Raw genomic sequence first — 13,212 nt, forward strand, 5'->3', positions numbered from 1 at the left:
GACTGCACAAGCACCTGGGTAGCTTCCTGCGAAAGAAAGGGTCGAATCCTTCATATGTTACAAAGGAGGAATCTGCAAGACCGGGTTAGATTAGAAACATGAGTTGAGAATGACAACTGGTTATACACAATATTCTAGTTTGTGTGTGTGTTTGTTTGGTGAGGGGACTATTAATTAATGGTTTTGTATGGTCTCTGCCTTTTAACTTCATATGCTCCTGAGGGAGGCAGACAGAGAGAGAAAGACAGAGAGAATATGCATGCTCAGGAACTGCTGGCTTGTGTGTCAGAAAGGGGAAAGAAGAAGAAATGTGTTTTGTTTTGATGTGTTTTGAGGTTCCACTGTCAGTGAGCCAACTGAGAGTCACTTAATTAAATCAGAGACAAGGAGCTTTAATGGGTCTCTCTCTCTCTCTCTTAAATTATGTACGCCTAATATCCCAGATGTGCATAATAAAATGCCACTGTGCAAGCATTTGGAAAAGAAACCCTTTCAGCATGGTTCTCTGTGAGGAAACTGTATGGGCTACTTTCAGCCAAAGAACATGGTGTGTGTCTTTTTATGGTGTCATGTGTTCAACATGACACTTGCTGCCAAAAGAAAAAGTGGATTAATGGTTCGAATCTGCTTCAAGGAGCTTAAAGGAGTCCAAGTTTGAAAATAAAATGGCATATATCGCTGCTAAACATGCTGTGAGTATCCTCAACAGCCACAGCTATTTACTTCTTTTATTTCTGTCCTCCCATGGCAATCGAAATCACACCAATAGCCATTAATCTGAACTACCAAGCCCTGAGAGCTAAAATGTCGCACATGACCACACTGCCCACTGGTTTACGCAGTGATAAATTAGCCATCAATTAAAATTTAATTACACCATTTACTAGTTATTGGTGTCAATACTGACAATCGCTGTGCAGCGAAACATCTTACATTGTTAACGCCTGACCGTGAAACATTAGCTACCTGCCCTCACACCTGTCTTTTTAAACCTGTCCTACGTTGCTTTGTTTTAAATCTAATTTTGTCAAAGCACATATTTTTATTACTATGGGTTTTTTGCCTTAGCAGTTCTAGATTCCACCACTGATACTATGTTTATATTTATTAAGCTCTGTGAGCAGGAATGCTCTTATTTACCATTAAACCGTCGGAGGAAACTGCAAGGATGAATACGCTAGTGTACATGCCCAAGTCCCCGCAGCCCCGTGTCGTTAGACGGCCTTTGCACTACGGGGGGGAAGAAGCGGATCAAGACCGGATCAGCGGCATCATAGTTTCGTTGTTTGAATCCGTGGGGTTACTTTGCTTCAAACGAGTTGATGAACTGCCGCCTGTGGTCCGCAACAGCGCTGCATGCCCTGGCAGAGGATTAACTAAGCTCCTAATAAACGGAGAGCAATGGAAATAATGCCGAACAAAAGAGAATTCCCGAGAGCTGCCATTATCCTGCTGAAAGAAAGAATATTCGGACATTACATCAGTAGATTTAATCACAGTTAGAATCGAATGGCTCTCTCTCTCTCTCTCTCTCTCTCTCTCTCTCTCTCTCTCTCTCTCTCTCTCAAGTGCATTTAATATTTTATTTATGGATTTTGCACGATTCTAAAAATGAGTCAAAGCATGGGAGAATGGTTTAAAGTGAAAAGCACTCAAGCATAATAACATGACATAGATCCCAACCTTTTAACTATATTTTAGATTATTACATAAATAGATTTATTTTTGCTTGGATGTTTGAAGAAATGTTTGGCGTAGTGCATGTCGTTGAAACTTTGATCTATTTGTACTGATCTTGTATTGTCTTCCCGAGAAGCGCCACCTAAGCAATTTACTTGTCGAAGTTGTAACACCATGTTTTAACAGTACAGTTCGATATTGCTTTAAATGAGGTGACTGAACATCTTTTTAAAGTTTGAGGGTCTGTGAGATTTCTGGAGTCCGTGCACTGGCGACGGTGAAAACGGAAACTTGACGTCTCACACTGAAATAATCTAATTAAATTCACTAGATTTGTAAAACGTCACAGCCGTGACTCATTCCAGTTTCTAGTTAACTGAGTATACTCAGTAAATGATTGTCTTGGTGTTCAGTGAACAGAAATGATTTACCCAATCAGCGGTGGTGAATTACATGCTATATGTCCACTTTTCTTTCTCGGAGCCCAGGCTAATTTCGCTGCGCAGATTTGTGGGTGAGATGAAAGCGTATATCTTCACTCCCAAAGGACTGACTGAACAGAACAGAGGGCCCTCTTCTCGACACCCGACGCCCTCCTCCACCATGTTAGCCCGCTTCTCCATTCACGACCAGAGGCCGAGACACAGTGAGGAAGGGGCACAGAGGGCGCAAACCCGGGAAAATAAATGAGTAACGTAATCCGCCAGCGGATCAAAGGGTTTGGATTAGATTATTTTCTATTGCATCACAGGCCCGAAAGACCTATTAGATCAAAGGCTGAGATTTTGGGGGAGGCGAATAATATCTGAATGCATGATTGAAGTTCTGCTATGAGAGCAAGATGGATGGAAACAGATTTTTTTTTTTTTTTTTTTGGTCATAACAGCGTGGCAGGGGACACTGGCGTGGTCCACGACAACGTAACCCAAGCAGCGGCGCTATTGTGGCTGCATTTGTTTGAATCCACGGCATAGGAAGAACAATAAGGGCAATCTGGAAATGGGATCGGGCCATGACTGATAGTAATTACTTGCCGTCTACGCGATTAATAATTTAACGTAATTTCAGATCCAGCACTTTCCAGAGGGAAACAATGGCCCTCATTACGCATGCGAACACACACCCATTGCATACGTACCGTGCTTGCTGTGGAACAAGGTTCTGTAGAATGCGCATACCTGGAGACTGACTTTTCACATGAACTGTTCTAGGGACGTCTGTGGTGTCTTGTGTCCCTATGTGACATTCACAAATGCAAATGAACAGTAACGAACATGCAAATGATATAACAACGAACATGTATGTTGTGCACACGCAACAGCCAAGAGCTCTTTGCCTCCCGCTAGCAGTAGACACCGAGGGCTACTGCCGAGACGCTGCAAGCAATGTTCCGTGTCTCAACCCGTGTCTGGAAGAGGTCGGCAGGATAAATAAAAGGTCAAGCGCTAATGTTAAGAGGCTGCTACCAATTTCCCGTGATCAGATAAGTTTCACATGATTAAATGGGTAAAACGTGTAAAACTTTATTAGGGCAATGTTTTATTACTCATTCACATAACATATGTACTATAAAACAGAAACAAACAGTGAGGCAACAGGTAATATCGAACTAGCTCCTAAAAAGGTATACTACACAAGTGTAGCTCATGCTGCTATTGTTGTATAGATCGCTATGACTGTGCATTGTTTTCTTTGCTTGGATTTCTCACCGCGACATTTGATTACAAAATCTACAGCATGGTGCATGGAGCCACAGCTAAACTAATGCTTATTAGGTGGCCAAAAAGTAAAAGGTGAGTTGACAGATTTCCACTGAACCTCATCTATCATGCAAACAATGTTTTTTAAGGGAACAGTGTAAAAAGAAAAAACCTAAATGAAACAGGCTTGGGCTCAATACAGACAAAAACAGACAAGCCAACACAATTACCTAGAAAAGTAAAACAGCAACACTAACTCAAACACTAGCAAGTCAACAGAGGAAGGAAAGTTAATTAAATTTGAGGGTCCATTTGTGGTTCACACTATCCCCACACAGTGCTGCCAGGGGTGGAGGAGAGCCCCATCTGTTTTATTAATCAGCGAGTGAGTTTGTTGTTGCACACAGTGACCCTTCATGACAGGTGCGAGTGTAATCAGGCTGCGATTCTGCAGGCTGTTTGTGTTGGTCTGTGCTGAACAGAGGGCTGGCTGAAGGAGGGGAGGAGGATCATGGGAAGGGAGGGCACATGTGCGACCAGTTGGGTGCGTGAAATGGAAAACCAATGGGACGCGGCGGGGGAGGCGGTAACATTTCAAATGTGCATGTACACACCCACACGCACACATAGACACATACCTGAGTGATTACTGGAGCGGAGATCTCAGCACCCAAAATTGAAATTAATGATGGAACTAGATTTTTTAAAAATCTGCATCAACACTGTCAGTATAGTGTGAGAAAATGCACCTTTTGGTTTTTCAGATTCTTGTTTCTTTCACTAAAGCTACTCCAGATGGAGTCTTCTTTAACAGCCATATGAATGGTGTTTTGCCATGAAAGACTTTACCACCAAATCGTATGAGGACTGTAGCATGATAAATCTATGCAGGCTTCCTTCAGCGGTTCTGCAGCTGGTAGGGGGCACCTGATAGGGCCACTTTACATTAATGTGCCTGCATTCACATGCTTTGAATATCAGTCCTGTTCAGAGTGGCTTAGTCTCGATGAAATGGACGGCTGCAAACATGAGGTGGAACCTGTTTGATGTAATAGTTTGTTCTGGGGCAAATGTGGGCTGTTAACATCGAGTGTAGGAAATTCAAACCACATGTTGCTGGAGCATGTGTTAAACAGCTTAGCCACGGAGCCTGCCCCCAGCTACCAGGCCTTACCCACAACCTGCACTCTCTGCAGGCACAAATACTTTATCTGTCTTGCAGCTTTCCAGAGCTTTAAGTGTCTGTCTGCCAGTGTGAGTGAATGAGTGTGTGAGTGTGTCAGAGAAAGAGAAAAATGATCCTCTACTCATTTGGGGAAGAATGGAGTTGTCAAATGGCCAGCTAAACAAAGATTTGATATCTGTATGCGTGAAGTTTAAAGTAGAATTTAGGCATATGATCTAGTTCTCAAGAGAAACTATTGTTCAAAAAGTTTTCAGTAGGCCAACTAAACTTGCTGCTGTTGTAGATGTTCAGGTTGGCACGAACACAAAGCTGAAAGCTCAGGTAGAATTCTCATCAGTGTAGCTGGCATGCGCTGACTGCTGCGGCAGAAACATGTCGCTCAGAAGCATTGATCTATAACCTGATGTGGGATGACCCAACTATGTCTCTACAGGAGAAGCTGTAAACAGCCCTTCTTGCTTCCTGCTATTGCATGTTTACAGAAATCGCGTGACTGCCTGTGGAGAGGAGTATGTAAATATGGGAAGAATGAAGATAAGATGTTCTCAACAAGTTGGCTTTTAAAAACATGATTTGAAATAGGGTCATTCTTATCAGTCATTGGTTTGGTTCCAAGAGCAAATCTTTGCAATGATAAAAACTGCAACATTTGACAAGATAATGGTTGTCTTAAATGTTTTTGGGTTTTCATTGCAAATTTTGGGGGGTTTTGAGCTGGATGATAGAAATAGAATAGAAGAAAATAGAAAAATACTGTCCAGTGTCTACTGTCTAGTGAGCATTTAATTTTTAACATCAAACACAGTGGTCAGTGAGCTATTTGTTAAATTAGGTTGAGAATAAAAGATACCACGTAGCATAAAAATTAAATAGTGGATAATGGAATAATAAAGAGATAGGTGTGGTAAGAAAATAAAATTTTAATATTCATGTACAGTTTGTTTTCACACCACAGGCTTAAGAGGTCTGAGAATGTATCACTGTTTTGGTAGGAAAGGTGGAGAGGGTAGCAAATCCAGGGCAAATATTCAAATCCCACTACAGACTCCAGTGCAGAGTGAAATCGGAGAAAGCAGGGTGGCAATCCAGTAGATAATCATGGAAAATGCATTGCAAAACAGTCTGGAATGAAAAACACAAAGAATGGAATATGTCCACTAATGAGTCAGGTCTGGCAATGACTTATGGACTTCCACTTGTCACTGTACAGCAATTGTTTTGCACTTCATATTCAACAGCAATAACACATGCAGAATATTGTGCTTGACTGGGTAACTACCGTTTGTCCTCTGAAACGGTTCAAAGTGGCTAAAACAAAGAAGTATTTGACACCTTGATAAGGGCACCACTTATGTTGTAATAAATTACAGTATCATGTAGCTGGGCAACAACTGATTTGATAAAGTTTGGGTTTGCAAAACTAGACAAGCTTAGATGCAATCTTATTTTTTTATGCTTTCTCTTTTTGTCATAAAATTATAAAATATTATACATACAATATATACAATTTTTTTTTTTTTACCATTTTACACTCCATTTGTTTCTTTGTAAATTAGAAGCTGCACATTTCCCATTTGTAAACAGTTTTGTTTAGGCAGTAAGCACAATCTTGGAGAGGCCCATTGTCACATGTTGGAAAGTTCCATGAGCTTCCGGTCCATAGCCTGCATGTCACTGTTCATTTTTAATGGTAGCTCCACTTCCAGCCTCTTCTTTTTATGTTTTTTCTGTCTCGTACAGCATATGTATGTAGTCAGTGACACCACTATAAGAAACAGTCCTAGACAGGTGGTACTGAGGGCAATAAGAACTGGCTGGCAGGGGAAGATCTCACTATACTCTGGCCCCCGGGCCAGCCTGTTTGGTGGTCTAATCTCCTCAATGCCGATTTCTGCTTCCCTGGTCAACAAGCTCTGGATGTAGGTCTCATTGCTGATGGTCTCGTTGACAAATAGGTTGACCAGGACGGTGGAGTACAGCGGTTCAGGCTGGCCATGGTCGCTGACTTTGACCAGCAAGCTGTAGAGGCCCCGGTTGCTCAAGGCCTTTCTGAGAGTGATGTTTCCTGTGTTGGGGTCGATGTCAAATGAGCCTGTCTCACCACCCCTGCGTTTGATGATGCTGTAAGCAATTACAGCATTCATGCCGGTGTCCCTGTCCACGGCGTATACTTCTGTAATGGATGTCCCTGGGAGTGTAGATGGAAGAACCAGCATGAAGGATTGGTTGGACTGAGGAAACAGCACAGTGGGTGGGTTGTCGTTGACGTCCAGAAGCAGAATGGTGACCATGGTGATGCAGGAGAGTGCAGGATCACCCCCGTCCACAGCCTCGATCCAGAGGTAGTATGTTCCCTGTTGCTCCCTGTCCAAGGAGGTCTTTGCCCTCAAGGTCCCCCGTCCTGTGTCGATCACAAAAATATCACTTCCATTGAGGATCGACAGTGCCACCCAGCCATTTTCTCCTGCATCTGCATCCGTGACAGACAACACTCCGATCTCCCCGAATCCTGGAAAGTTCTCTGGCACAAAGAAAGTGAAATCTTTGTTGATGAAGCGAGGGCTGTTGTCATTGCGGTCCAGCACGGTGACAACCACCGTGGCGATTGACTCCTTCCTCGGCGTGCCACAGTCCACAGCTCGCACTATAAACCGGTAGGTCTCTTTCTCCTCACGGTCGAGAGATGTGCTCACAGTCAAAACACCGGACAACCGATCCAGGTGGAAAATGGAGGGAGCATCTGACCCCAGGAGGTAGAGCACATCACCCCTGCTCTCGCTGTCCTCATCCGTGGCCTGCAGTTTAGTAAGAAATATGTCTGGGGTGTTGTTCTCCTCAACCTTGATGTCGATAATTGATTGCTTAAAGATGGGCGCATTGTCGTTAACATCCAGCACCTGCACCTTCAGCACTGTCTTAGCAGTTAATCCGATTGTGCTTCGGACCACTACAGTCATTTCATAATCCTTCTTCTGCTCATAATCCAATAGGTCAGTGGTCTCCAGCAAGTACTCGTTTTTAAAGTGCTTGTACGGCAAGAGCCTGAAGGGTCCAGTCCCTTCCAGAAGGCACACCCCCCCTTGCTTCGGGTCCATATTCTTTATGGTGAAAAATGCAATTGGAGAAAATGGTGGCTCAGATTCGCTTAGGGAAACCACACCATTTTGCTCTGAAGCAATATAGCGTGGTATGATGGTTGGTGGGCCAGAGACCACCCTGACAACGTTGAGAATGACTGTAGCCACATCGGGGATGCAAGCTGGCCCATTTGCCAGCACAGCCAACCTGTAGAACTTTACAGCATCTGTGTCAATTTTTCCAGCTAGCTTAATGACCCCCGTGGATGCATCCAAGTGAAAGCGGTTCCTGGTTTCTTCGCTGACCCGCTCACTGAAAGTGTAGGTGATTTGGGCATTGGAGCCCTGATCAAGGTCAAAGGCATGGACGCGTGTCAGCTGTGTGCCCTTAGTAGTGTTTCCAAAGAGTGTCACATTCACCTGGGACTCAGTGAACTTGGGGCAGTTGTCATTCACATCTGTGATGATGATTCTAAAAGTGGCAGTGCCCAAAAGTGGTGGAGACCCTCCATCCTCAGCTATGATTTCAGTGACATATTCCGCCTGCGTCTCCCTGTCAAGCGACTCAGTAATGATCAGCATTGGTGTCAGTTCTCCCCCCTCGTTCTCCTCCACATCCAGGGTGAAAACGCCATAGTTGTCAACCAGCCAATAGGTCTGCACGCCGTAGATTCCCACGTCAGGATCTACAGCAGATTGCTCTACTGCAAACCGGCTGTTCACTGGTGCATTTTCGGGCACCGACACCCTGATCTCATCCATGGGGAAATATGGCCTGTTGTCATTAATATCTTCAATGATGATTTTGATCTTAACTAGCTGGAAGTACTGTTGTGGCAGAATGATCACATCCAGAAAGAGGGCACAACCCTGGCCCTCGTGGGAGTCTGCGCACAGAGCCTCTCTGTCGATCTCCAGAGCAGATGTGTACAGCTCCCCTGTGGTATTATTCAGGTGCACATACTGAGCACCAATCTGCTTTAGCTCCAGATTGAACAAGCGAGGAGGATCAACTGAGAAATCCAAGTTTAAGTCTGCACCGGTAGCCCCAATGAGAGTCCCCTTGGGTAAGCCTTCATTTATCTTATAGATGAGATGACTAAAATTTGAAAAGCAGGAGAGAGGGCTGGTAGAAAGCAGAAGAATGCACAGAGCCTGGAACAAAAAAAGAGAGAAAAAGACACAGTTCAAGACATAGAAAGATTTACAAGCAACAGAATAATAAAGCGTATGTAATATATCTTTAATGATCAGACCTCAATAACAAAATGAGTTTTTACGTCAAGGTTGATGTAGCTATACTAAAACACTAACAGCTACACAAGCGGGAGACTTAGAAAAGACACATAATGCAACATTTGTAAATCGTGGTTTCTTTACTAGAACAAACGGCCATAATACAACAACAAACTGCGCTAAACGTGCTGCCGTGCTTATCATTTTCTCGCCTTAAGTCTTAGTTAATGTCATCCAGTTAATGTAAGTTACATTATAAAGCGCAAGTTAAAAAAAAATCTGTCATAGAAACTTACCCAGAACTTTCCTTGACTGACAAAACAGACATCTCGATTTATGTTTGACATGTTTCCCGTTCGGTGTTAGCACCACAGGGAACGGGGGGAAATTAGTGCCGCGGACGCATCCTAAACGCCGGTACGGGTGAGATCCGTCAGTTCCAATGCCTCATCTGCGTCTGAGCCGAACCGGTCATTCATCTCCTTCTCAGACTGCAGACACACCCACAGCATGCAAATTAGATTTGGACCCGGCCAATGAGTATTTACGCTTACAAAGTTGGGTCGTTCCAGATCTGGCAATTTGCGTATTTGAGCAATTCTGCTGTCCGCTGCGTTTTTTAATTTGCGTGGTTCATGACTGGTCTGCAAGCGAACATGCTGGCCATGGGGAAAAAAAAACAAAACTTGTGTCCACGCAGTATTGCAGTACGTAAGGGTTAAAGCAATGAGCAAACCAGTGCTGCTGTCTGTGAGGGATGTCAACTGAATTTCTTATTTAAAACATTCCACACGCAGCACTAGACAATCATCTTGTTTCGGATGATCAGTAATTTATTTGGTTTTGTTTTCTTAAAAGCGGTGTGTTCACAGTACCATTCTGGTCGCGCATCATTCTAAGAATAGCACTGTATTAACACCACAAAACGAGAGAGGAGGTGGGTCTGAAGTGCTAAATTAGTCATTCATTCACTGTCATCTCAAAGCTGATAGTAAATAGTTCCAAACAAAATAAGTGCTCGGCGGCAACAGAAGTTTTTCTGTTTCCTAAAGCTTTTGCATTAATTCTGACATTAAACGCACTTGTATAAAACGTAAACCAGCAGCTCTCTAGTCATCGCTCTGTGCGCGACTGCAGGGCAGAAGGGAATTAGTGGCAGAGAGCTAAATACGGGGAGACGAGCGAGGGAAGAGCGGAGAAACGAGCGACCGTAAACAGATAAGATCTTCATCCCCGCGTGTTTTAACCAGCGCAGCGGCTGCTTTCTGAGAGTATCTATGTGGGATGAACTTAGAGACTCAGTCTGAATGAAGCAGAAACGGAGCTTTGAACGTGCATATCTCGAAGATAAACATCTTCAGGACTCGCAATTTTGCGTGCCACTGTATTTACAGTGTGTCCATGTTTTTATTTCACGTTTTCTGGCCCGTTCCATGTTTACATGACTCAGTGGGTTGTTGATTCTCAATATATTATCTAGCACATGAGTTTCCACATTATTCGTAATCAAAAAGCTGCCATCAGTGTTGCCAATTTCTCTATATTGGCGGCAAATCACTGAGATTAAAAAGAAAATGCATGACAAAAATGTTTCTTATTGTTAGGACTGTTTTTGTCCCAGTAGAACTAAAGAAACGATGCCTTTCAATTATTTGACCTGCGCAACTAGTGTACACACATGCATGCATTCACAGACACATACATGCATACACACCTTTTGTGGAAATATATTACTTTCTTTGTTTGTATTGTTGATTCATACCAAGAACACTGGGCCAAACTCCTGTACAGATAATTGAAAGTAGCAGTGCAAGCTGAACTGATCATGTCAGCGGTTATTATCTACAATGATAAACAGGTAGCTGCTAATCTTGATGTGGCATTTTCGGATCTCGGGTTATGCAGACATGCTTGTGTCAGCTAACTCCGCTGTGTCTCACCTCACCAAGCATATCGTGTCTACTGCTGTTTTGCAAGGATGCCTACAAGACATGTCTACACAGGCACTGTTCCTCCAGAGTCAACACCAACGTTTGGAACGTAAATGTTGGGAGAGGCCAAAAAAAAAAAAAAAATCAGTTTAATGGAGTTCTGCCTGATCACGTTAGTGCCACATGTCTTTCAGTGGAGTCATTTTAGACATGTCATTCCATGTCAATCCATGTCATTCCATATAAGATGACTTCCATATAAGATGAACCTCTGACACACTTACACATACAACCTGCAGCTTTGTGGTGGTAGTGCTGTTTAAAATATAATGCTACGACTTAGTGACTGGATTTTAAGAAGTTATTTGCGTGACAAAATGATTCTCTTTTATCCAACAATGTCCTTCACCAGATGAGCTACCGGTATTGCATTCCGAGTGGATTATAACAATGTGCTGATGCCACAATAGACACTTTCATGTTTTCCGTCCAGTGCCACACCTGCTTCTCCGTTGTGTGCAAAGAGGCACTCTGAGTGCTCAGGGGCCCAGCAATGAGAATGAAAGGTGCACAGAGGTGCTTTCACGGGGAATTGGGTTCAGTCCGTCGCTGGGAACTGGTCAAAAGGTTTGGACGTGGATAAAGTGGTGGCAGGGTTTCACTCTCCCTCGCTGCTAAGTACAGCGACGGCACACCCGATATTTATACCTGATCAGTTGCTTAGTATTCTGCTTGGAACACTTGCATTTGCTCAGGACTATGGCTGCTTTGTACCTGTGGAAGTGGAAGCGCTGTCCTGGATAAGATGAGAATCCTGTGGGCAGAACTGTGGGCAGAACTCCTACCAGTGGCACAACTGGCTATGAAAGCAGGTTGCAAATGAATGAACAAAGACATATTTAAAAAAAATATATTTAAAAAGCAAAATCATTTAAACCCACTTGACAGATATGTCTTGATCAATCACAGCCCATTTCTATCCATGTTTTGTACAGATGACAGCGAAGCAATATGTTATCAGACTATTTGGAGAATTGGGTTCAGGTAACAGGGTTCATCTATCAGAAAGCAGGGCTGAAAGTTCCTTCATCTTTTTGGACGCAGGTAACAATAACAGTCCCTCATCTATTCCAGGATCTATTCCTGTCTCACCTCATCATAGAGGGCAAACAGTGATTGATACTGTGCAGGTCTTCAGATCAGTGTAATCAAAGTGTGTCTAAAAACGAAGACGGCTGTGCGTACTTTATACGTGTTTGAATTTTTTGTTATTAGATACACCCCCCCATTTTCGCTAGCCTGTGGCTTTGCACTAATCTCATTATCTTGGCTGTGAGTGTGTAGCCATTAGACAGCTCACATTAAGATCACATTTGCACGAGGGTATAATTCTTATTCTACCCAATATGTCTGCGACACCACGGGCCACTGTCCATAAATTGCTGCATAAAACCAAACTTGCGCCGGATGATAAAACCACAGCGATCAAATGGAAAATCTGCAGGGTAGAAAGATGAGTTGCTTCGAACGCCGGTGGTTGCTCATTATAGTTTGAACAGGTGCATCGGCACATATTTATTCGGGAAATGAGACCGCGTCCACGGGAGAGTGTCTGGCAGCTTTTTGGCTTTTATCAGCTCTGGAGAGAAATCGCGTGTGTACAGCGACTCGTTTAAAGGTGCTTCGAGGACGTGAAGAGAAACACGTTATGGAAAGGGTATTGCATCAGTTGCCTGTTAATGTCGGTGACTGCAGTAATCTCGTTGCAGATATGTCCGCCATATGTCCGATCACTCAGGGTAGAGGTTTTAATTAAAATGCCACTAAGCAGTGGTAATAGAGAGACGAAAGCGTGGAGAAGATCTAAAAATCAGAGTAGGCCTACTATGTGAGGGGCATAAGTAATGAGACAAAGGGAGTGATCAAAGACCATACATGCTTTAGTTTTTATTAAAGGAAACAGGCGGCTGTGTAAAAATTAAAAGGCACTGGCCCTTCTAATAAAAAAAAAATATGAAATCACCAACAGGACTGATATATTACTCAAACTTTGCAGATTTAAGTGTTATTCTAGTTGATTTAAAGCTGTTAGATATTGGCATGCATCTGCTTTGACCCATATCAAACATGTACCACTACTTAGCTTTCAAAAGTGCCTTAAATAAAAATAGTATCTCTCTCTCTCTCTCTCTCTCTCTCACTCACACACACACACACACACACACACACACACACACACACACACACACACACCAATTTCGGTATAAATCCAAGTGTTCAAGTGTTTATCCACTGATAAACCTCATAGCAGAGGTATGAATTTTGGGTGCCTGGATAAACCTCCTTTCAGACATCCTGTACTCCTTTGTGCATCTAAAGCAGGTAGTAGCAGGTGAGGGAGG

At 43.3% G+C, this 13,212-nt stretch overlaps 1 protein-coding gene across 2 annotated transcripts; it reads right to left on the bottom strand.

The window, feature by feature from the left end:
• Positions 1 to 5,466: 5,466 nt before the first annotated feature.
• On the bottom strand, positions 5,467 to 9,347 carry pcdh20 (protocadherin 20). Of its 2 annotated transcripts, XR_014122508.1 has the most exons (3): positions 9,176 to 9,347; positions 6,089 to 8,798; positions 5,467 to 5,688 (listed from the first exon to the last, which is right to left on the bottom strand). XR_014122508.1 is itself a non-coding variant. In XM_081709907.1 (2 exons), the coding sequence occupies exons 1-2, from the start codon at positions 9,224 to 9,226 to the stop codon at positions 6,192 to 6,194; spliced, it is 2,658 nt and encodes an 885-aa protein (XP_081566033.1). In that variant the 5' UTR covers positions 9,227 to 9,347; the 3' UTR covers positions 5,467 to 6,191. The 2 variants fall into 2 exon arrangements, 1 of the variants encoding a protein (XP_081566033.1); XM_081709907.1 differs by having other exon boundaries at positions 5,467 to 8,798.
• Positions 9,348 to 13,212: the final 3,865 nt, after the last annotated feature.

Source organism: Electrophorus electricus, chromosome 3 (genome assembly GCF_041902795.1).
Source record: "Electrophorus electricus isolate QZ-2024a chromosome 3, ASM4190279v1, whole genome shotgun sequence".
Lineage (NCBI taxonomy): Eukaryota > Metazoa > Chordata > Actinopteri > Gymnotiformes > Gymnotidae > Electrophorus > Electrophorus electricus.

Coding starts and splice junctions, on each gene's coding strand:
- pcdh20 (XM_081709907.1), bottom strand. CDS start 9,226: ATGTCAAACATAAATCGAGATGTCTGTTTTGTCAGTCAAGGAAAGTTC. Junction 8,799..9,175: donor TCAGTCAAGGAAAGTTCTGG/GTAAGTTTCTAT, acceptor TTTTTGTTCCAG/GCTCTGTGCATTCTTCTGCT.